The sequence below is a fragment of the Nyctibius grandis genome, chromosome 2, assembly GCF_013368605.1.
Source record: "Nyctibius grandis isolate bNycGra1 chromosome 2, bNycGra1.pri, whole genome shotgun sequence".
NCBI lineage: Eukaryota > Metazoa > Chordata > Aves > Nyctibiiformes > Nyctibiidae > Nyctibius > Nyctibius grandis.
Genome location: NC_090659.1, coordinates 69,085,367 through 69,109,992, shown reverse-complemented (window position 1 = coordinate 69,109,992; position 24,626 = coordinate 69,085,367). Strand labels below are relative to the sequence as shown.

Below are 24,626 nucleotides of genomic sequence, written 5' to 3'. Positions count from 1 at the left end.
GAAATGTTGCGGAAAACACTGAAACATTCTCACATGTGTTTTTATCACTTTTTATGTCCCCTGTACCACGATGTGATTTGTATATAGTTTTTACGTTATTCCTGTTCTGTCTGATACTAAGAATGTGCATCTAAAATATGCTTTTGTGGTACTGATATGATTTTGTCTAACAAAATTTGAGATGAAGGATACGTATCTTAATGGGCCAGTTCAAATACCTTCCTAGGGGCTTCACAGACAACCCTTCAGCCTTCTCCAGACACTTCAGTTGATTGCTCTGCTAGGCATGGCTTTTAAAATTCGAGCTCTTCGTGCATATGCCACTATCTTTGACTACAACACTATTTAAAGCCCATATTCTTTGTGACTTGTCCTGAAATACTTTAAAAATTACCCGTTATGACTATCATGGAGGATGAAAGAGTCAAAGGCTAAGGCAACCGTATTTGTCTTTGGTATAAGGCTAGTTAAGGACCAGTACAGAATGAAACCTTTATTCAACTGTAATTGATAAAATATGGCATTCTAGAAAGCAGTTAATTTCTGATACAGTAACACTAACACATAACTGCCATTATACTGTAACGCTTGTTTCTATTATTTGATAGAATACAGCATGCTGTAGCACTTCTGATCCATAACTCTCTATTTGTTCTTCACATGAGCTATTCACTGCACACTCAGAAGAGGCAATGCAGATATTTTGCAAATCAGGTAATACACATGCATCCAGCAAAGATGCTGTGAATAATATGGCTGTGAAATAAGGAAACAGTTATGGGTTAGTAGCTGAACAAACTTCTAGTTGCTGAGAAAACTCTTCTTCAAAAATGCGTGATATCTTTTGTATAAAAATGAAACCGATCCAAATTGTGTAGTAACACAGCTGGGGACTGATTTTCCACGCACACAGGTGTACATAAAGTAAGCATGCTTGCGTAAGTGTAAAACTGGTTTGAATGAAGAGAGAATTATGCCCTGTATCTCCTCAAGGTAATGTTATATTCTCTAGAATTTTACAGTACTGAAAACAGGAACAGATTGGATGAAAGCATTTCATTTCTGAAAACAAAACAAAACAAACACCACCCTGCACAATTAATATTAAGCACATAGGAGTCATAAAATATTTAAGATGAAAAGCATCATGTGTTTGATATGTGTCATTGATTCCAGGTTTGCAGCATCGTCATTCATGCACATTGAGACAAATTAGGAAGATACAATGAATCCAAAGCCACAGAGGTGGGGTGGCCACTCATATTGATTTATTATTAATCAACCAATCTTTTGTTAGCTCTGAGTGTACTCTGGCAACAGAGAGGGCCAGTAAAAAGCAGCTTCAGCACCACAGGGAATTTCACTCTTTAGAAAAAATAGGAAAAGATGTATCAAGTGGCTCATGTCAGTGCATTTGCTGAAATCGCATTTCAGCCTTGGCATTGCACAGCAACTTAGGTTGATTCCTTCATTTGACCTTTATTTGCTGAACGACATTCTTTTCTTTTGTTGGTAATGATATTCACATTTATTATCTGCTTGATAGTCCTTCACCATAACTTAACTGTCATTTTGTGCTAATTTTCCATAAATTACCTCAGAAAAAACAAACCAGTCAATAAACAAAGAATGGATTGTGAGAGTGCACCTTTGACATGACTTGTAGTGGCATAGTCCCCATGTGGCTGTGAGGTAAATATTGACCATGCCAGCATTGTGTCAGGTATCAGTCCCAAAATTATCAGGTACATTCCAAGTCCCTAGAGGATATTTTGGTTTGTGCCCTGAAGCATTACGTTGGACAAAATATGAAATGTCAGACTTCTGTCTCCAAGGTTTGGTGTCCTACATAATGCCATAGTTACATGACCCTTTTGCCATTTCCAAGCATAGATATTTTAGTCTCCTATAGAGGAATCAGGTTTCTCAATTTTAGAGTAATTAGGCTTGACAGCTTTGTGTTTCCAAGTTGTTTGAATTGTTTTTCTGAGATAGTTCCTTTTGTTTTGCCAGCTGTCTGCTATAAACTTTTATGTGCTTTTTTATGATAATTAATATCTCTCATTTCATTGCTCCATTAAATGAAGGTACAGTAGAATTATTAAGGTTGTAAGAAGATTTCAAGAATACTACAAGAAGAAGGAGATGTTGTCTTTATTTATCTAGATTTAGTGCGCTTGCATATGTGTGCTGTTTAGTTATTTTCTAATGTAATAAGAATTTATTTTCTCAATTTTAAACATGTGGCTTACCCAAGGTGCCTAGTTTAAATGAAATATCTGTCTCAAAGCTCCCCTTCAGTTCTTTTCTCTTCAGTGGAGCTTGCAATTACTAGAACACATTTATTTGTTAAGGTGTATTACAGACTGATAGTAGCTGCCTCTCAGATGCTTTTTCTTTTGCCTCTGTGGAGAACCGGGACATTTTCGGAGTGAGGAATTCCCCCCACTAGTGTGTGATGCTCCACAGAGTTTAAGTTTCTGTTTGTCAGAAGAGAGCTGTTGTCTGGGGTGTTTTGTCTTGCTCTTCGTGGCATTCCTTTTGCGTCACCTATAAGAATAGTGTCTCTGGAATTTAGCAGCATAGTGCTGAGATATGTACACATATACAACTATTACAGTGGTTACTATTAATCGACAAAAAGGCTAATTTCCATGGAATCATTCAAATGAGAATTCTTCAAAAGTTCTTGAACTTTTGAAACAGTGTAAAGATTAAATTTTGAAGAAAAACAAAACTAAATTCCCTGATGTTGATAACATGATAAAGAAATTTTATTTACAGCAGGAAATAGCAGCGGTTACAGGGAAGTATACTTAAGCTTTCATAGTGTTTGGGCAGAATTGTTCTAGAATTCTTTGAGTTAATATGTGGGACTACTTCATTCAGGTTCTCCTCCCCCTCTACTCTGCCCTGGTGAGGCCGCATCTGGAATATTGTGTCCAGTTCTGGGCCCCTCAGTTCAGGAAGGACAGGGAACTGCTAGAGAGAGTCCAGCGCAGAGCCACGAAGATGATTAAGGGAGTGGAACATCTCCCTTATGAGGAGAGGCTGAGGGAGCTGGGTCTCTTTCGCTTAGAGAAGAGGAGACTGAGGGGTGACCTCATTAATGTTTATAAATATGTAAAAGGCAAGTGTCATGAGGATGGAGCCAGGCTCTTCTCAGTGACATCCCTTGACAGGACAAGGGGCAATGGGTGCAAGCTGGAACACAGGAGGTTCCACTTAAATATGAGGGAAAACCTCTTGATGGTGAGGGTGACCGAACACTGGAACAGGCTGCCCAGAGAGGTTGTGGAGTCTCCTTCTCTGGAGACATTCAAAACCCGCCTGGACGTGTTCCTGTGTGATATGGTCTAGGTGGTCCTGCTCCGGCAGGGGGATTGGACTAGATAATCTTTCGAGGTCCCTTCCAATCCCTAACATTCTGTGATTCTGTGATTCTGTGATTATGCCCAAGAAAAGGAAAAAAAGAAAACAAGCAGGAAAAGATAGTATTTTAAAAACATTTTATATAACCTTAGCTTTAAATAGATTACCTTAATGAGTTAATGCAGATCCAGGCAAATTGGTGCATTTCAAAACTGTCATAACTGTGCTACTGACGAATTTTAAGTGGGATCAGAATTTATTTGCTGTGCTAGAAGAAAGCTTTAAAACGTGAATTTTCAGTGTGTAGGTTATACCATTTGTTCTGAAGAAGAAAATTTAATTTTAGTAGTTTTTGCTTCAGTAGAAGTTGCATTCTTTGCAAAAAGGATAGTCTTAACAGACACACATCCAGAACTGAATTTCATATGCTTAGTAAAACATTCCTCCTACATACATGTTCCATACATGGCAACTGGAGAGAAATTGATACTTTTGGTTGTCTCCAGAGGGAGACCTGTCTGCCTAATGAAGCCTTTGGGACATCTAATTATTCCATTAGCACTTCGTATTGCTTATTAAGAACTTATTTTTGGAAGATACAGCTAACATCAAAACTGTAATGAACTAGCTTCCAACTACTATATATAACATTCTGTCAAAAATTTTGGTGTTCAAATTAAGATAATGAAGGGTTGTTGGTGGTTTTTTGAGCTTTAGAAGAGCAATTGTAGGATTAGAACATAATGGAAATTACTGAGATGACAGATTTTGTGCTGTACAAAGTAACAAAGGTCTAGGTCACACTTGGAAATATGTTAAAAGAGATATTCTGAAAGGCACTTAGTTTTCAAGTGAAGAAAAACCCAAACACTGACCTGCTATTTTTTCCCTTAACAACGCAGGCCTGTTCAATGATGAAAAATTAAATACACATCTTTTATTAGACATGTTTTAGCCTAAATGATTACAGGAACGTATTTTTGTCTGAAGCACAAGTAACACACTTTTACTCAGTTGTTCTCCACAATTAATATTTTCTGAAATTTAACAAGTGTATATGCAGTCAGTTTTTTCCAAATGTGTACCAAATTACAAATCGAAAAATAAATTTTTCATTGAAAAATTCAAAAACATTTTATTTTCTTTGAAAATAAATGCTGATCAATTAAAAAGTGTTGAAAGTGTCTAGGACAAATGGAATCTGTCCTAGAATTACTACAAGTACTGTCTCTGATAACTAGGTGTAAAATATTTTTGACACGTTTTCTGAGGCTAACTTTGCAATATCTACTCTTAAAAAACTGTGTAAGACTAGACAAAAACAGCCAACACACCTGCCCAAGCTCCAAGTGGTTTTTATGATTGCAGTGATTCTTCGATTTGTTCAGCTTTGTTAAGTAAAACTTGCACCACTATACACTCTTACTCATTTGCTGCTGCACGTTTACTTTTTACTGGTATTCAGGTAATTGTTAATTTCTCAATTAACAGTTACCCAGAATTTTAAAATGTCCAGCACCGATGAAGATGCTAGCAATAGCAGGTGTAAAATAACAATTATCAGCAATCATAAAGCAAGCAAGCTGAGAAGTAGTTATTAAAAATCATATCCCAAGTTTGCAATAAAACAAAATGTAGTGGGCACGCTGCGCTCTTACCATTCTTAAACACAGTGAGACTATATAAATTCAGGTGCTTGCTTGTAAGTGCTAGCAGCCTAAGTTGTGAAGTAATTTAGAATTCAATTAACGTGAGAAGCTGAACAAAACAAATCCCTTACCAATGCCTGTACATGAATGTCTGCTTTTCCAAACAAGAACATGAAAACAAGAAAATCCAGTTTGTGAAGGAGGAGGAGATTGCAAAAGTTATATCTTGGTTACTGTATCAATGCCAGTTAAAGGGGATGAACACAGGAGAACAAATACAGTAAATAAGTAGATTATTTTTAAAATTAAGTTATTTGGTCTCTTGTATATTATATTCTGTCTGGCTGGAGCTTCCCAAACAACCCACAGGAAGGAAACACCTAGTTTCAAACTGTTTCCCTGGGATTTCAGTGCTTACTTCAAACGGTCAGCTGACGAAAATCAGCATTGCTTCATTTACACCAAATTCATTTCAAATGCAGAAAATTAAGTAAATTGAAAGACTTCTCTATTGTTGCTACATCAGGAGTTAGTGGTGTTGTCTGCTTGCTCTCATAGAGATTACTGTAATGCTATCAGTTAAGATTTCACTTTGAGATGAAATATTGCAAGTGGAAGTGAGAATCCTATTGCCACAAAACGATGAAAAGAATAAGCTTTGTCAGGCAGTGTCTCTGCACAGCTGCAGCAGCTGTGAACCACCTGAACCTCCTACAGCAGTGTAGCTACCTGATACACACGACTATTTCAGAAGTAAGGCAATGTGCCCCAGTGATTAAGCCCTTCATGACCAGTGCAGTTGTCTCAATATCATGATCCTGTAACCTGGCAACTTAATGTAGATGTTCCTGAGTAGCTCTTAATAAAGTCAATGGGGCCAAGCACTGAAAAGCCCAAGAACGTGGTGGTAGAAAATGATGATAGCAGCTGGCAGAGAGACATCAGGATGAGGCGAACAGCTGAACTTGCTAAAGTGCAAGATATCACCAGGTTTCTTGGGAGAGGCTTGACTGCCAAGATACTTAGGGTTGTTCTGGAGAATAGCATTTGTTGTGATAATACACCTTTCGTTACTTTAATCATCCACTTGGAAAGTGGTCCAAGTGCCTAAAAGAAGCTTGACATCACTTCTTCCAAGCAGTGGAAGAAGCAGCAAGTCTGAATTCCACTTGATACCCTCAGTTCTTCTTTTTCTGGATTTGCTGGCTTGATGTCCTAGTGAACCTTGAAACATTAAAGGCAAAGGTAGTCCCTCTGTCTTCCACTTCTTTTCTTCAGCATCATGAGGAAGAGTACAGTTCTAACCTGCTTGTCTGTGCAGTGTTTCAAGCTTACATACATAAAAAAATAAATTTTATTATTATAAACTCTTATTGATGTTAATTTCTTTTGCCAGTAACTGTAGGAGGCGACTGTCTTGACCTGTGACTACATTTTTATCTACAGAAATTCCTAGGACTATGAGGACATGCCGAAACATAATTTTCTAGAAATGTACATAGACTTCCTGAGTTTTCTGACAATCTGATCTGTGATGAAATGAAACTTCAAGTCTGCAGTGGCTCTGAGTTAATTTGTTTTCATTTAAAGGGATCCTTTTCACTAAAAAGACAATAAGAAGCCATGGCGTTTGCTGGTGTGCAGTTCCCCTGCCAACCTGTCATTGATGGCATGTCAGCCAATAATGACTGCTTAGTAGAAAAGTTTTCTAAAAACCATAGGGCATTCTCTTTCACCTGTTGAAGCTTGGCTGCTCTGTAACCAGGATTATTAAAGGCATGGAAAAAGAACAATTAGACAAAGATGGTCATGCGTGCTAGACCCTTGTTCAGACTCTACACAACTGTGAAATCATACCGAGAGACTTATAGCTTTCAGAGACAGCGATTCCCAGCTTTTTGGAACTGCCTGAAGAACATTTCTCTTTTTTTTTTTTTTTTTGTGGGGGGCGGGGGAGCGGGTAGGGCCGGCAATATTCTGTAGGTTTGTCCTGTGGATTTGTATCCTGTCAAACCTACAAGCAATCAGCATAATGAGACAGTCCTGGAGGGAAAAAACCTTGATATTTAAAAATTGTGCATATACATATGCTTCCTACATATACATCCATACATACTCTATTTTTCAGGTAAAACTGCATCTTGTCTTTGACCCTAAGTCAAAATCAGTTTCTTTAAATATATGACTGTTATGAATATTCTTCATGGTTATTTAAGGATCTTGGCCCTCACTGTCATGACTAGGTAATACTTATTATTCTGATCTAACAATATGTATTTTTTTATTAACATTTGGAAAGTATTTAGCAGTTTAAAATATTCCTGTACTTGAAAGATGCAGCTTTTCCACAGCTGAGAGGGTCCTACTGGTGTAATTTTTAGGAAGTGCCAAAACATGCCTGAGACCTCGTCTGGGCTTATTCATGACTATGCCAGCTTTTTCTTGGTGCTAGAAGCATTTAGGTCACTATGTCACAAGTTCTTATTATGTTGCAGAGGGAAAACCACAAGATTTCTATTTAACCATTGGTTTGGTTTACTTTGTTTTTTTTTTTAATATCTGTTAAACTGTGACACTGAAGTACTTTGTGTCAGATTATTAGAAACAAGTCCATCTTAACTGTATCTCCCTCCTAATTTCCCTTCACTGAGGTATCTGCTTTCCATCTATAGTGAATTATTGCACTGTCTGTATGTCCGTCAGACTCATTGTAAGTCAGTGAGGCATGTGCCCTCATTTTACTTGTGTTCTTAAGTGGCAGGGCTATGCCATGCTGCTGTGACCCAGAAGCCATGCTGCTGTGCTGCTATGACCACATTAGAAAGCTCTGCTCCTTGCTTCAGTGTTTAACTTCAGTTGTAGCTGGGCAAAACAGACCAATCAACCCAACCAAAAGAAGAGTCACAGACTGGAAAAAAAAGATTCCAGAATTCCAGAATGAGTATCTGGGAATGGATGTTGAGGATATCTCTGGGGCCTATGTTGCACAATGGGCTACTCGCACTGCAGGTTTGGATCATGGCCACCCTTACCACCTATCAAAACTATTGACTCTTCAAGCTTAGGTTAGGGTCTTGAAACACTTAGTGAGCTCGACAGTACCTGTTCCTAATAGGTCCAGTTGTACAGCTCTATGTGGTCCCCCAGGCAACATGTAGGCATTTTAACTATTAGTTACATTGAGATTCAACTGAAATGATTGAATTAATATATTCATTACTTCCAACAGGTCTTCTAACTGCATGTACCAAGACATCGGTGATAGCCAATAGAGCATGATCTTCTAACAAACATTGATACAATCAAATGTAAAACCCACCAACTGTCTTCACAGATACAACAGAGAATAATAGGAAATTTATATGAATATTAATATATTGAGCTCAGAAAACAGGCACCTTGTTATTTATCACTTTAAAACATGTTTATAGAATACAAATATATTGGTGCTTGTTTTTTTTCTGAAAATGAATACTACTTGGGGACCAAGTCTGCTTATTAAAGTAATGTGATACATTACCATGCTTGCACAGAAATGAGCACAGATGGCGAGTCTACTACTTCTCTAGCAAGAAATTTGTCATTTTTTTCCCCCAGAATTAAAATCTGAGCCACACTTGCTCAAGTCAAGCTACCTCTGTGGGAGTCCTTAAAATGTTTTTTCCATTACGTGTACATTAGGAGTAAAAGAAACAGAAAGTGATTAATGCTGTATTAAAACTTTATAATGAATGAAGTCTCAAGCCAAGAGTCTGAGATTTTTATATTTTTCCTTCAACTAAAGGGAAACTTATTTTGCATGTAAATGTAAGTCTACAGGGATGAAGTTTTGTGTACCATGCTCAGATTCCCAATAGCCCATTTAGCTCTGACAGATCATTTAGTTCACATTAGAATGTTTGAAGATGTTAGATTTATAGACATTTGTTAATTAAACACAATGATATGTGGAAAATAAAACAACAACATATAAGTACATTTATAATTTTTGTATGCAAATATAACATTTCAAGCAGCAAAAGAGTAGATTAAACAAAAAGAGGTTGACTTCCATAATCTTACTTTTATGATAAGAATCAATAAAGTAATACTTCATAAGGCTTTGTCAATGCCTTGTTATGCACCTGAAGAAAGAAAAAGGGTTTTCAAGCTGCCTTGTGACTTGTCAGAGCCTGTAATTACAGGCTCAAAGATAAATGATCATTTTTAAAGTCAATTGATCAAAGCCAGATCACCTTGCAGTGAAAGCAAATATAATATGGGTTAGGATTTCCAGTAACAGGAAAAAATGCAAAGATATGCATTCATTTACTTCAGTATGTTGAGTGTATTCACGTTTGGGTGTTCTATACTGAGACCGCAATCATTTAGCAATGCAACATCCCATGAAGAATGTTGTTCAATGTTTATGCTGTGAACGGGTACACAAAGACAGTATTGTCAAATTTGGTGTGGTGGGTTGACTCTGGCTGGATGCCAGGTGCCCACCAAAGCCACTCTATCACTCCCCCTCTTCAGCTGGACAGGGGGAAAAAAAATACAACAAAAGGCTCATGGGTCGAGATAAGGACAGGGAGATCACTCAGCAATTACCATCATGGGCAAACAGACTCGACTTGGGGAAAAATTAGTTTAATTTATTACCAATCAAATCAGAGTAGGATAATGAGAAATAAAACCAAATCTTAAAACACCTTCGCCCCACCCCTCCCTTTTTTCTGGACTCAACTTCACTCCTGGCTTCCCTACCTCCTCCCCACAAGTGGTGCAGGGGTACAGGGAATGGGGGTTTCAGTCAGTTCATCACACATTGCCTCTGCCGCTTCTTTCTCCTCACTCTCCTCCTCTGCTCCAGTGTGGGGTCCCTCCCACAGGAGACAGTCCTCCACGAACTTCTCCAATGTGAGTCCTTCCCACGGGCTGCAGTTTGTCATGAACTACTCCAGTGTGGGTCCCTTGCACGGGGTGCAGTCCTTTAGGAACAGGCTGCTCCAGCATGGGTCCCCCACGGGGTCCCAAGTCCTCCCAGGAGCCTGCTCCAGCATGGACTTTCCACGGGGTCACAGCCTCCTTCAGGCGCATCCATCTGCTCCAGTGTGGGATCCTCTGTGGGCTGCAGGTGCATATCTGCTCCACCACGGAACTCCATGGGCTGCAGGTGGACAGCCTGCCTTACCATGATCTTCACCACGGGCTGCAGGGCAATCTCTGCTCTGACCCTCTTCTTCTTCACTGACCTTGGCGTCTGCGTAGTTTTTTCTCTCACATTCTCAACTCCTCTCCTCCTGCTGCTCTTGTGCAGCAGTTTTTTTCCCTTTTTAAATACATTCTTACAGAGGCGCTACCACCGTTGCTGATGGGCTCAGCCTTGGCCAGCAGTGGGTCTGTCTTGGAGCAGCTGGCATTGGCTCTGTAGGACATAGGGGAAGCTTCTATCAGCTTCTCACTGAGGCTACCCCTATAGCCCCCCCACTGCCAAAATCTGCCATGCAAACCCAATACCTTTGGGGAAAAACATTTTTCCAAATGGGATTGCATTCTTTTAGTTCCATGCAAATGAATCTTAATTTTTGTCATTTACCTCTTTATTTTCCATATGTGATGCTTTATAAGGCATATTCCTGGGTGAAAACTGGCATCAAGAACCTGGAGGATTAATTTCAAGATTGGATTCTACCTGAATATAAAATATAAAACTCTTGAAGGAATAAAAACTTTACAAAGTTTGAATAACCTAGCACTCCAAAAGCATAAGGATTTCTGGAGAGAGGGAGAGAAGTAGCAACTCCTTTAAGAGTCAGGCTGGGGAATGTGGTAAACATCTAGTAGACCTGAGGATAAACCAGAAGCCTTTGAAATGAGTAGTGATTATACCAGTCCTGGATCCAAAGCTTTCTCTATGGATGTAATCTTGTGTGTTATTTGGGGTCTGCTGGGGCCTGTAACAGATGAAAAATGTCAGGAGGATGGGCTGAAGTGTGTCAGTTGTCACAGAACAGGGTTTGAACTATGCATTTGTTAAGGTTTTAGGTGGAGAGGTGCTCTGTTCTGCTTGGGAATGTTGTTGTGGAGGGGGAGGAGGCCCATAGGGAGTGGGAAGCAGGTAGAATCACAAATTCACTACTTCTGTCAGCCCTGGAAAGGATCATGTCAGCTGCGGGTGAGAGACAGGTCAGGAGTGAGAAAGAAGTTAGAAGGAAAGGTGCTGAACAGCTCAGAGCAACCAAGGACAAGTAATAGGGAGGCTGTTACTACCAGTACCTAATGATCTAATAGTTGTTCAATGCTAATAGACTTAAAGTTGTCATATTATCAAGCACTATTGTGCTGCTTATCATTGGTTTGATGCACATGCCACTTCTGCTTCAGCTTCTTACCCTTCCCTTCTCAAATGGAAAACACAAGCCCCACCTCTGAGCAGTCAGCAAGGATGCAATTTGGGTAACTAATGTGAGTAGGTTCTTTGACAGGTAAGTGAGTGGATTTCCTTCCTGAAAGGAAGGAAAAGTAGCCTGGTAGTGATCGTAAAAGAAGAAAATGCTTACCAAACTTTCAGTTTCTTTACAAAGCTGTGAGGGCAGGCAGAATAATGGACAGGGATATTCCCAGACTAGAGCATGCCCACTCATACTGTACATCTGTGTTCTGCGCCGAGATGCTTTTTCTCACCAAAGTGGGCAAAAGAGGTGAAGGTTAAGTGAGATTTGCTACAGGCAGTGTTACTGGGTAAGAATATCTGGACTTTGTATAGGAATTGTCTTAGTCATGAGAACTGAGAGAACATTCAAGTGTATTTTGGACCTCTTTCTGGGGTAACTTGAAGATTCCAACCCAAAATGGCGAAGAGCCTTTCGGCCACACAGACTTAACAACGTTTAAAATGTCTACATCAGAAAAAAAGGTATATTTTTTTTTACATTGGAAAAGAGAATCAATCATTCTCTAGAAAGAAATTATTATTATTATTGGATATAGAGCTCCTCTACCTGGGGAGCAGATATGTATTTTGCCTTTGAGAGACTATGAAAAGAACGACTATAACAGAATGACTAGGAGTGGGAGAGAGAGAACCAAATTAATTGCTAACACTTTTTACTGGTAAGTAAATCCAATTACTCCTTATAAACCACAGCTGAAGAGGAATTTAGAGGATGACAGCTCTAAAGAGGCTGGGGAACACAACTGAAACTCCTAATATCTGGTCCACTCACAAGACAGTATTACTTTCCCAGTGAATTTCCCTCACATGAAAGAAGGGAGTTAATCCTACTGTAAATACCAGCTGTGCAAGGGTGTGGATTTTGTTGTGGAAATAGCTGAAAAAGAAATGACGCCAGCCTTGAATGAGCCATTGCCAGATAATTCCCAGATGAGCTAAATTAACAAAACTGTAGCCTAGGCAAGTCTCAACTTCTGTGTGGTTTATTTCTTCCTGCATGGTTAGAGAAATGAGTATTGTCAATTGAATTAAAAAAAAGAAAAAGGGTGCTCTTTTCCACATGGTTACGCAGTTCACAGACAAATGTGTAATAGCTGGGTTTTCAGCATTGGAAAAAACGTGTTAATTGAAGAATTCTGAGTGACAGAAAGTGAGAACATAGGTTTTGCATGCTGTGAAACAGAAAATGGGAGAACTGTATAGAAAGGATAGCCATAACCTTTAAGCTTTTTTTTTTTATAGTGTTATAGTACGAAGAGAAATTGCTGTGTTGCATTAAACCAGTGTGTTGAGTTAAACAAGTTGTCCATCTGGTGAGTGCAGTATTGTTCAGCTGGAAAGGGGAAGGAAGGAATTCCATATTGAATTATCTTTGGAGAAGGTTTTTAGATTTGGGTTGGTTTTTTTTTAATCCTTAAAAGCTAGCAGAAGATTTGTTGACCCTACTCAAATTGCTGCATTAAACGCTTCTCAAAGTCTAGCATGCAGGCTGCAGATTTTGTATACACCCCTATAAAAAGCTTTACCCCATCATTACAAGCTGGCAAATTGCCCCATCACTACAAGACAGCACAAAAAGCTGTCTGCTATACACCACAAAACAACTTTGTGAAGAATATGAACCATCATTCATATATTCAATGTATTCAACAGTGCTATGGAGATCTTTTTTAAACTCATGTCAGCTGCCATGTTCCAGTGAACTACATCAAGTACATTAAGCCTTGCTGTCCTGATTGTGCAGCATTAATATCCAAGTAATAGTGTGGCTAGTGAATCAGTAAAGGGTTCCATAATGGCTTTTAGTAATGAGCCTGTTATTTTTAGTATTTACCTTTAGCTGATACAATGTGTCCTGAATATTGGATACAGCTGACTATTTTCTCAAATGAAGAATGAATACAGCTTTAACTTGTTAGTAATCCTAGGTGATCATTGCTATGATATCTTGCTACATAATTGAATTTAAATTTGGTATTATATTTGCTTCCAGTGAACTTGATTACGTGTAGAAGAAATAGAGAGTACACTTGACCTAAATAGCACATGCAGAGCTGTATGTAGAAAGTCTAGAATTTTAGTATTTACTCTGTGAAACCGAATGCTTTCAAGAACTTAAGCAATGAAAGACTGCTGGATTTTGATACCTTAAAAGTGATGTAAATTTTGCTGAGCCTCAGAATTAGTTCACTTTTGAAGCATTTTGCAGAACTTGTAGTTCAAAAAGAATCTTCCTGTAATGGCTAAAGGAGATGCTAATTTTTGTCACACATATAGAAGGCAAATTGTTTGCTCTGGGACCTATGGAAAACTTAGACTCATTTTGTATGACAGGGTTAATTTATATCTATGAGCATGGCCAACGTCATTTTAGGAATGGTATCTGGGTCCTTGTATGCTTTCTTAGGAACTTCCCCAGTCTCACTTCAGGTGATATTTAAGCAAAAATCAAAGACAAAATATTGTTAGTATCTGCCAACCGTGCTTTAATGAACAGCATTCATTGTTTAGTGTCCATGAAGGTTTTCTGCAGAGCTAAGAGGACCTGCAATGTTTTTCATAAAACAGATTCTGCAAAATTTGAATCTGTTGTGTTGTCTGTGCTCATATGCAGAACTAATAGGCAAGAATTAGGCATTTCTTTACTCCATTCCTGATAGGGTTCTTTCCTTTCTTTTTCTTATAGCATAGCAGCTGGCAAAATATTTTTGAGACAGAGATATATAGAGCTATGGTCTTGTAGAATATGCAGACAAAACCTAACATATGGAGAGTATTTGCATAATGTACAGTATCTGTGATGAGAACTGAACTGAACTGAAATTCAGTCTTTCTTGCATAACTTGAGTATTACGTATAACATGGAAAGCTGAATGAAGAATTGCATCTTAATAAGCCACGGAATTCTGCTATGTGGTTAATTTTAGTCTCTGTATTTTGAGTTTTGATATATTAGAAACAATGTTCTACTTACTACAGCAGTTCTTTCAATGAGCATGTATCTGGTTTCTGTTGCTTGTTTTTTACATATCTATCTATTAAGTAAATTTGGGCCTACTCTGTGCTTACATCAGTTATGTAATGCTAAATAATTTATGCACAATTTGGCTGTTGTCCTGCAATAAATATTCTATCTGCATGTGCATTCACAAAAACACTAGGAAACTTCAGGTGTAGTTCTGAACATACAGTGCGTGTAGAATCTGGAGTTTGATTTAAAACCCTGCAATGTCATGCATTTAGGCAATCACCATGTGGTTTGTATTTAGCAAAACCAAAATGGAGGACAGTCTTTGCACGCACAAAAAAACATGCATAGGGCTGAATGTTTCTTCAAATGCAGATAACACTTTTCTTGTTAATGTTTGTAGTAAAATTAAAGCTATAATAAATAATACAACGTTGTGGAATGCAGCAATTATATTATGCTGTATTTCTTTTCTGTGAAAAATGCGTGCACAAAATTAATGCATCTCATTAAAGTGGAATGTTGGTGCCATGAGAGTTAATACAAACTAGAAGATGACTGTAAGAGTAGAATAACTTACTAAACCATTTCTGTGTGTGTGTTTGTGTATTAAACTAGCTATACTCATCGTGTGGTTGGCAGTGGAATCAAAGCTCAGTCTGCAAATCCAGAAGTAAAAGTGAAGGGAACAGATCCTGTAATAAGTCAAATTATTGACAAGCTGAAACATGTTATTCAGGTAAGCTGCTTTTACCTATAGATGTAGTATAGTACTAAAGACCACTCTAGTAGTAAACATATTAATTTACTGTACATTAAAGGTTCATTGTTAATTCAAGTTACTGCTCAGTGCACGTCAACACCAAAATGCTACTTGCTCTCGGTTTCACTTTAATTACTAAAAATTATTTAGTTGAAAGGTTTGCATATGGTAGATGAGTGTAGGAAGTAAGACTTCAGCAGCTGTACCACAGGTACAGTAAGTGTACAGAAGCAGGAATAGTATAATTTTGGGTGCATATATTTAAAAAAACAATAAAACATAATTTTCTTCTTCCCTCTTTCTTAAATCTAGGTTCTTTCTCAACTAGTCTTGCTATGAGGTTTTTTGTTTAGGTGCCAGATAGAAAAACTAGGAAGTCTGAACAAGAATAGCATGCTTGCTAAAGGAATTGATGTTCATTACCTTCTGTACATACCTGTGAGTTACTAAACTTAAGACTTACCAGGCGGTCAATTCCAATATGGTACTGTGCAATCATAGCATTGTAATAAGTTTAAAGGATTACAATTTTCTTTTGTTACATGCTGTAACATGAAAATCTGATTCTGTTGAAACCAACAGTTATTTTGCTGACAACTCTGTATTTCAGTTTAAAAATATAAGTTTCCACTCTGATCTGAAGACTCAGTGATAAGAAATGTTCTACTGGCATTTCTTGTCAGTGACCTGTCTAACCCAGTAACCTCTCATCTGCACTGGTAAAAGGAGAGGGTACTTAGGGAAGGCATGCAAGCTTGACACCTTTATGGTCTCCACTCCCCTTCTCTACCTCATTCCCCGAACATGAGAATTAGAGATATTAGAAGGCTCTTCCTTGCCTATTGCATTTAGTTTCATCTAAGGACTTGCTTTAATTTTGTTTTTCCATCTTCCTGGCAGCTTTTAAATACAGTTTCCCAAATGGTTTCTGGAGTTGAAATAAGCAAGCCATTCTAACAATACTGATAGCATCATGACAAACTCTCTTGGTTCTTATTTCTCTATTTGTGAAAAATAACTCTTCTCTGACAACAAAGCAAAGAGTAGTGAAATAGAAAAAAAAAAACAGAAAAATTTCTTTTCCATCAGTAGGGTTGTTTTCCGGGAGAAGTGGCATCCAGATTGAAGCTCAAAGGCAATCATTATTCCTTTCCTCCTTAAAAGAAATATCTTTTGTAGCCCTCCAGCATACTTTTGTCTCTCTTTCTTTATTAAAATGGCAACTACAATGGTGAGAAAATGAATACAATTTTCCCTCCAAAGAGTTGCTATGACTTAATTAAGAACTACAAATTACTGTGGAAAGAAAAACATTGCAAATCTTACAGGGTAAGTCTCAAGGTCTTTCATCTATCAGGAATGGACTCCTTCTTTGATATTAAACCTGCACTGTATAGTTTTTTGTGTTGTTTTCCTCTAGAGACTAGGAATTGTGTTGTTTCATCCTCGACTGAGGATCTAAAAGAGTAGAATAGAACAATTCCATTATAAGGTATTTCATTTTGAGAGCTTATTTGCCCTTGTCCCAAAAGACTAGAGTGAGTCTTCGGGAAAAGGACATATAATTTACCTACTGCAAGTCTTAGTAACCTCCAAATATTTTATCTTTCTATGGGATAGTTTCCTTTCTTGCAGCTCTGAGTATGGAAATAGGGTCAGGGGATAAAGAGAGCATCAAATTCCTTAGAGATGTGACATATAGCTGCTTTTCCTCAGATAAAAGGGCTGAAGAAACTGCAGAAAAAGCTTTCTTCTCTACCATTTTCTGCTTGGGAAAGGAGGATGGGGAGCCTAAATTAGAGATTCAAATATGAAAGATCACCTTTTTTGTACTTTGTGGTATGAAAAGCATGAATCACATATTAAGCTTATGATGGACAGATTAAATAAGGGGAGCTTAATGGATTGTGATGCTGCCTCAGAGATAGACAGAGTCGTACTTAAGTCCACCACTCTATCAAAGCAGTATTACTACACTGCGAAAGTTTAAATAGCTAATTTAGTAGAAAAAAACAATATTTTCGGAACTAATCATTCCTGAAATCTGTAAAAGTTTATATACTTTAATTTAGCTTTAAGGTGACACACATTGACAGGGTGATATATAACTTGCTATTTGTGTAGGCAACTATAAATTTTTATATAAATTCCGTGTTGCTGTAACCTTGCTTGCTAAACATTTTTGTTATTTAGTTGAGTTTTGTTTGTAGCCATTTGCTGTCTGTATTAGGAGAAAGGAAATGAGTGGTAGTTCAGGTTTATATGACTTTTCATATCAGCTTTTAAACATTTCAAGATGGAGGATGTCAAAGTAGCATTTCTCTCTGTCTCATGGCATCATGATGGGATATGGTCCTTCCTTCTCAACGACAGTCAGAGCTCTGTGTAGCAGTGGTAAGTATAGCCTGATTTTCCTTTGCGTGTACAGCCTGTCAGGGTACCAAGGCCTTCAGGACTGAATAGCCTCTACCACTTTGTAAATACCAATACACGTGAAAGAAATAGAAGCTTTGCTTCTGGTACTTCTCACAGTGAAAATCGTGAAATGCACTAAAATGTAGTTTAATCAGTGATAACCTGTGGCATCTTTTTGCAGCAGGGGTGGAACTCAGTTCTTTAATCAGGCACCTTCATTTAGGTGTTTAAGCTTCCCTTATATGTAGATCTAGTCCATGGACCTTAGAGAGCTGTTCATTTGGCCATATGTAAATGTATGCTTCAGGATAAGAAGAACAGTAGTTAGTTAGTCTTGCACAATATTAAAAGAGCTTGGGTACCTTGCCCACATGTTGGCATCCACACTGTAAACACCTGCAGTTAGATGTCTGGTCTGAAGGATTTCACCCTTGTGTCATGTTTCAACCCCCTTTCCAAGAAGTTGTCAGTTTGAGCACAAAAACTAGAAATCTATCGTTTCCCAAAGAGAAATATTTAGCATATACAAACATTTATATATACATATACATCATATACATATACATATACATATACAACTTGGGGGGCTTTTAAAAAATATCTCATTTTATGATTATATATTATTCTCTAATGGTTAAAAAAAAGATTATTAAACTATAGAAGGACTAATTTGAAGAAGATGACCATTTTTGCATTTAGAATACATAATCTAAGTCGGATGATTGAAAAATATATCCTGATTATGTTTTGTCCTTCTAGACCAGAAGAAGTAATCCTTTCTAGTAAATCCAGGGTAGAAAAACTGTTAGAAAGCTTCATTGTTTTCTGAAGCCTTCTCTTTGTCATCAAACCAGATGACCCCTTTCTCACCAATTACACTAAATTTCCCTTCTTACTTTCAAGAATCCCAGCATGAGGGCAAGAAGGAAGTGAATATTCTGAGATGTAAAGGGAGAGCCTATTTAAGGGAGGGTCCAGTGAGCTCTCAGAAAATCAGACTGTATGTATTTATTGTACAAATGACTAAATATTATCAAATAGCAAATGAAGAACAGATATCTCAAAGATCCCTTCCTGCTCATCTTTAATGTGTACATAAGAAAACAGATCAAAGACTATTCTGCCCTGCACGCAGAAAAGAACAGATGTCTCCTAATATCTCTTTTTTTCTTGCAAGGTAGATATACAAGTGCCTAAAAATCCCAAGCAAAGAATTGGCTTTAAAATATGTAAACATACAATGCTTAAACATACTCTGTTTTCTAGATTCTATCCTGTTAAAAAACTTTAAATCACTGAAATCAAACTTGTTGCATAAGTGACAGTATTTCTTCCCAGCAGGCTGCTATTTCTGGGCACTTCTCCTTTGTGAGAGGCTCACAGTAATCCTCCTTCTTTTTCTGTAAATAGTGGATTTACCAAAAATCAATAGAACTTTCTGATTCCATTGGACCCTGACTGCTATAATCTCTGCTCTTGACTCCACAGGTTTGTATTCACAGCAACAAAGTGCAATTAGAGGAACTAACATGAACTCTGCTGAACCAGTCAGTGCTGAAAATGGCTTGACAAAGTCACCTTTTTTTGTAAAAATCCTTACTTGTACAGACATGTTTTGGAGAGTTTTAAATGATGGGCTCTTCTTCATTAATTTATCTTCACAGTAGGCAAATAATGGGTTCAGTGCATATTCTCTTATGTACTGCAATCTGCAACTATCACTCTAATAGGCAGTCATGATAAGCAAAGTCAGTTGCATATGGCAGCAATAATAATGGTAATTATTTTTCTTTCTTCCCCAATAATTTAAAAACACGATTCATTTATCTTTCCTGCAAGTACGAATACTGAAGTTATGAAGTACGTATGATATTTTGATGCTGTGATTACAGGCAATTGGACCTTGGTCATTTCAATGTATTTATTTTTTCAGAAGACAATCTCAAAAAGATACTGCTTTTGAAAATAATAGACATTACTTGGAGCTCATATTTACTAGTGAAATAAAGACTTCCTAATTTTATGAAATCCTGCCATAGTAGAAAATACCCCTATGTCTGTCTGTCTAAATTAGACAGATCAAGTCTCCCTCTGGAGATCTCCAGAGGCACCTGCCACTCCGTTGACCATACTGAAAATCTGAATATTTCTACTAGGATAAATGATTTCCTGTTTCTAGGTGCAGGAAAATACGTGCCTGAACTTAATTGGAAGGAATCCCATCTTATACTGCTACACCAATGAACTGCTAGCTGATATATGTGGAATAATGTTTACTTTCTCCACAAAGGGCTGAAAACTGTCACTAATGGAAGTGATGCCTACATGCTTTAAGTGAATAGAGGCCACTGTCTCATAAGATATTAAATGTAGGTGACAATCTAATTTTTCCTTTACTATTGGTCATTATTATGGCGTAGTAAGCACTGTGTTTCTCCATGCCATAATTTGTCTATTTATCTAGCTCAAAAAGGATACAAAAATAGTGAGATGAGATTTTGTTTTGGCACTGATTTGTCATGCTAACAATTAAACTTTCCAGCTATGTTTTTTATAGCTTTTGTCAATGTACCACAGCATGGGCAAATGAATATGTGTTTTCATAAGAGCAGTTCAAGTACATGTTGAAAATGGTGACGGAATACATTACCTGGGTCCTCATCTGCACATACAAAGAACTATGTTTTTAAATTATTCATATGCAAGATGTGGCACTTGCAGTTGTGCTTCCCTTTGATCACTGATATCAAGTTTCTGCCTTTTTTTTGTGTTATGATAATCCCTAATAGTTAAAATCCCTCTGCCTCTTAAAATAGTTCAAACTGCTGTATACATTTAACAAATTATAATTCTGATTACTCTGTTGATGACTGAAATGCAATTCTTTCTCATGAAATGAGAGAATTCTCAAGAGTACAGCATTTAACAGTCTCAGATACTTAGGCCCTTAGTTTGATAGACTCTTCAGTAACACGCTCTTGGAGATTCACTTTCAAAATGGTTTGGTTTTTTTTTTTTTCCTTCTTAAATGTTTTGGTGTTGATATATTGTACCCTGCACTTTGCACCGTTCAATAACAGGTACCCCGCAGAGGTAATTGGGAAGTAAAATTTCAGTGCACTTTGTGCAACAGCCATTCAACATTCACTGGTGTTAGAATTGCTTTCAGCTGTGTTTGCTCCTAAACTGTCTATTTATTATTTTTGTTGCAATAGGAAAGACTGTCTCAGAAGTATAGGGGTTTTTTTTTTCATATTACAAATGCATATCTAAATGTTAATTTTGCTTTAGATTTCATTTTTACTGCCTTTTTCACTTTTTAGTTTCTTCCAAAGTTAGAACAATCCTGCAGGTACAGAATAGCTCAGTATCTTGATTATGTTAATTTTTTCCCCAGTGATTTGTTGGCTCTCCCTTTCATATTTGGTGTATTGGCTCCTTTGGTTTTATTTCTGGAATTAATTCAATGTTACTGTCTTTTTGAAATCAAACCCTTGGATAAATTCCATCTTTGACAAAGCGTGATAGCAGTGTATTAAACTGATGTGTCATATTAGGATATTCCTACTTGTCAGAGAAGCCTATTTCATATTTGTTGTGTGAGCTGTTACTATCTTTTGCCACATCTACAGAGAACTGTCTTATCACACTGTATTGACTTGAGCTCCCTCTGACTGCTACCTGGTGCCAGAGATATGTTAAATACTTGAATATTACCATTACATGGAAGATATTGGCATAATTTCTGTAAATATATTAAACAGCTAGAAATGACATGGGAAATTATCTTCTGAGTTTCATCCTCCTCCTTTTAAAATACTCTCCAACTTCCAACCTTAAAAATACACGTTAGAGCACAGGATCACTGATGCTTTTGTATCTTTTGAGGGTGAAAAGGTTTTCTTCACAGTTCTGTGGTTATAATGAAGGTGTATGCCCTTTTGTTGCTCACAAAGATGGTCTTTCTGTATTTGTAAGTCAAAACACTAGAAGTTATATGAACATTCTGAGATGACCATATGTCCTGGAAAATTATGTGTAAAATCAAACCTACATGTGGCTTACAGGTGGAAGGCAGAGAAAGAAGAAGTGATTAGGAGGGCATGAAGTTGAGCCCATGCGTCTCCCAGCATTGGGATGACGAGGGGGTAAACCAAGAACAGGTGAACAGCCAGAGTCCTTTTTGTCAGTAATTGAAATAAAACCCCAATAATCTTTTTCCTGGTTTGTTTTGATTTTCACTAACTAGATTACCAAAGTTATTAAAGGCTAATCAGAGTCCCATTCTTTTCGCATAAATGATCCTCATTTTTGTGTAGTATCTTTTTAAATAGGATTTGTGCTTAAATGAAAAAGCTTTTGGTTTTTCTTAATCTGAATAACAAAAGGAAAAGAGTATACATTCTACAGATCTTTCTGGAACTAAGTTTAAGGTTCAAATTTTTGTAAAACTCTAAATGGTGAGCTAATTTTATAAAAAATTAAAATCCTTAAGATTTGTATTTTTGCTATTTTTTCTTCTTCCTTTGCTTATAAAACACTGCACAGTACACAGTGAGAAAACATACGCATTGATGCAACAGAGAGATACTATCAATTCTTATCCATTTAGTGCAGACAACAGTGGCACAGAAAACAAGACAACCTTTTCTAGCTCCTTAGGTGGATAGTGACACTAACTGAAGTATTCATTATGGTGCAGATGCTCTCTACAAAAGCCTATTTTGCACCTAAATTGCTTGCTGCTACAGCTGGTAAGAACTGCTGGTGTTAGGATTTCTTAGCAAAACAGGAACATTGTTCTATCTTCTCATTTTTAAGTACAGTATTAAGTGAAGGAGAGTTTTGAGATTTTGGAAGAATTATAGCTATGACAATATGATCTGGGGTACAGGTTTTGTGATGCTTACTTTAGAAAATCTGATCTACTTTACTATTTGCAAAACTGTGGAAAGGAAATTATTTTTTCCTATTTATAATTTATGGTTTATGCTCCTTGACTCTCTTAAAAATGGAATTTTATTTTATTTTTTAATACTTTCTTTCAAACTTCCCATAACTTTGGCTATAGATCTCAAAGAAAACAAGCGGTTTTGTCCCCCTACCCGATGGAAATAGTAGCAATTCTGAAAGAGAAAAGGAGCTTCTGATGCCCTTACTTCCCAATCCCAACTTAGAAAAGGAAGGGAATATATATATAGAGAGAGAGATATAAAATAGAGACAGACTAGAGAGTTCAAGAGGGCTTCAGGGTCCTAATGCAGTAGTCACAATGGTATTCACTCCACCTCTCATTAACTTTGGCAAGCTCCACAGAAGCTTAGGGGTCAGTCTATGAAGGCTGGACTTTTTTGCTTTCTTCTATAATTTCATCAGAGAATAGAAAAATCTCTTCTTTTTGCAGGGAGGTACTACCCCATTTGTTGTATAGATGAATGCAACATGTTGCCAGATTTTTAGCTAGATATCTGTTTTGGAAAAGTCTCTCATCCAAAGTGTCTTGGGATTTTTTTGGGACACAAGTGCTTTTTCGTTGTTATAAAACCTCCTTAAATTTATTGTCTATTTCAGTTATGTTAAATGGAGAGGAAGCTGTCAATGCCTGATTTCATATTTTATTTGGATAAAATAACTTCTGTGAAGTCTTGTGAGGAGGGAGAAGAAAAGTGGTACAGGAAATACACTTAATTTTGAGTGAACACCATTTTAACAACTAGCTTGTCTCCAGATACTTTCAATAGCAGATTGTTTTAGGGAGCAGTATTGTGGATTACTTTTGCTGTTGGCCTTCCCATTTAGAGAATCAATTGTCGTGCAACAGCAACCATGTCACTTAGTGTATAATCAACTGGAACTGAGTTTAGGAATTCAGCTGGCAAGTTACCTGTCTAATGGGATCTGGGTTTGTGCAGTCTTTCTTCTTATGGCTGAAGAACCACATCCATTTTTTCTCATGTGGAACAATAATTGGGACTTTGTAGAGATGTATACAAGCCTCAGCTACTTGGAGTACAAACAACATTATTCATTCTGTCTTTTGCATTCACAGGTCAGGTTGTCAATGAACCAAAATGCAAGTAATATGTCTATAATAGACAATAAACCAGGAAGGATATATCCTATAACAGGGTGTTTTATTATATTAGTATTTACTGGTATTTATCACATTAGAAATTATAAGACTATAACTAATCTGATTAGACTTTAATACAGTACAGTGAATCTTACTTAAACTAATAAGTTTTGGGACTGCCCTAGCTCATTTAGCTACAATCTGCTAACTACACTGGAATACATACATGTCCAATATTGTGAAAGGTGATTATCTGTTTGCATATTAAATTGTAGTCATACTGGCTTGTGCTGTTTCTTGTACAGCAGAAGAACTATTGTTTAGTTAGTTTCTGTGCAAAATGTATTTTGAAGTGGGATGCAGTTTGCTAGAAAATATTTTTATCCTAAATGCCTTCTGAAATATTAAGCTAGTTTGTTTTGCAAATATTTTATATGCAGCTTTGAATAAGCTTGATTACTATTAAAAAAGTTGGCTTAATCATATGAAGAGAGTTTAAGTGTACGAATTCTATCAGTCTTTACATTTGAACTGTTTTTCCAGATTTGCACTGTGAATTACTTTAAAGAAGTGATTCTGGAGGAAGCTGTTTTAACTGAAGCTGTTATTTGCATCCAAGCAAATGCCATTTGTGGTGGGTTGACCTTGGCTGACTGCCAGATGCCCACCAAGCTACTCTCTCACTCCCCCTCCTCAACAGGTCAGGGACGGGAAATAAGATGAAAAAGCTCATGGGTTGAGATAAAGACAGAGAGATCGCTTATCAATTACTGTCGTGGGCAAAACCGACTCAAACAGGGGAAAATTAATTTAATTTCTTGCCAATTAAAGGTGAAGTAGGGTGGTGAGAAACAAAGAAAAAATTAGAAATACCTTCCCCTCAGGCCCCCATCCCTTCTTCCCAGGCTCAACTTCACTCCTTGGTTCCCAGCACTTCTACCTCCTCA

At 37.3% G+C, this 24,626-nt stretch overlaps 1 protein-coding gene across 1 annotated transcript in view; it reads left to right on the top strand.

Annotated features, from left to right (window-relative positions):
- The window catches only part of GPC5 (glypican 5), a 770,794-nt gene that overhangs the window by 265,820 nt on the left and 480,348 nt on the right, over window positions 1-24,626 (top strand). The window contains exon 6 of the mRNA XM_068395229.1: window positions 15,047-15,167. Within this exon, the coding sequence (XP_068251330.1) occupies window positions 15,047-15,167 (121 nt within the window). The remainder of the gene's footprint in view (window positions 1-15,046; window positions 15,168-24,626) is intronic.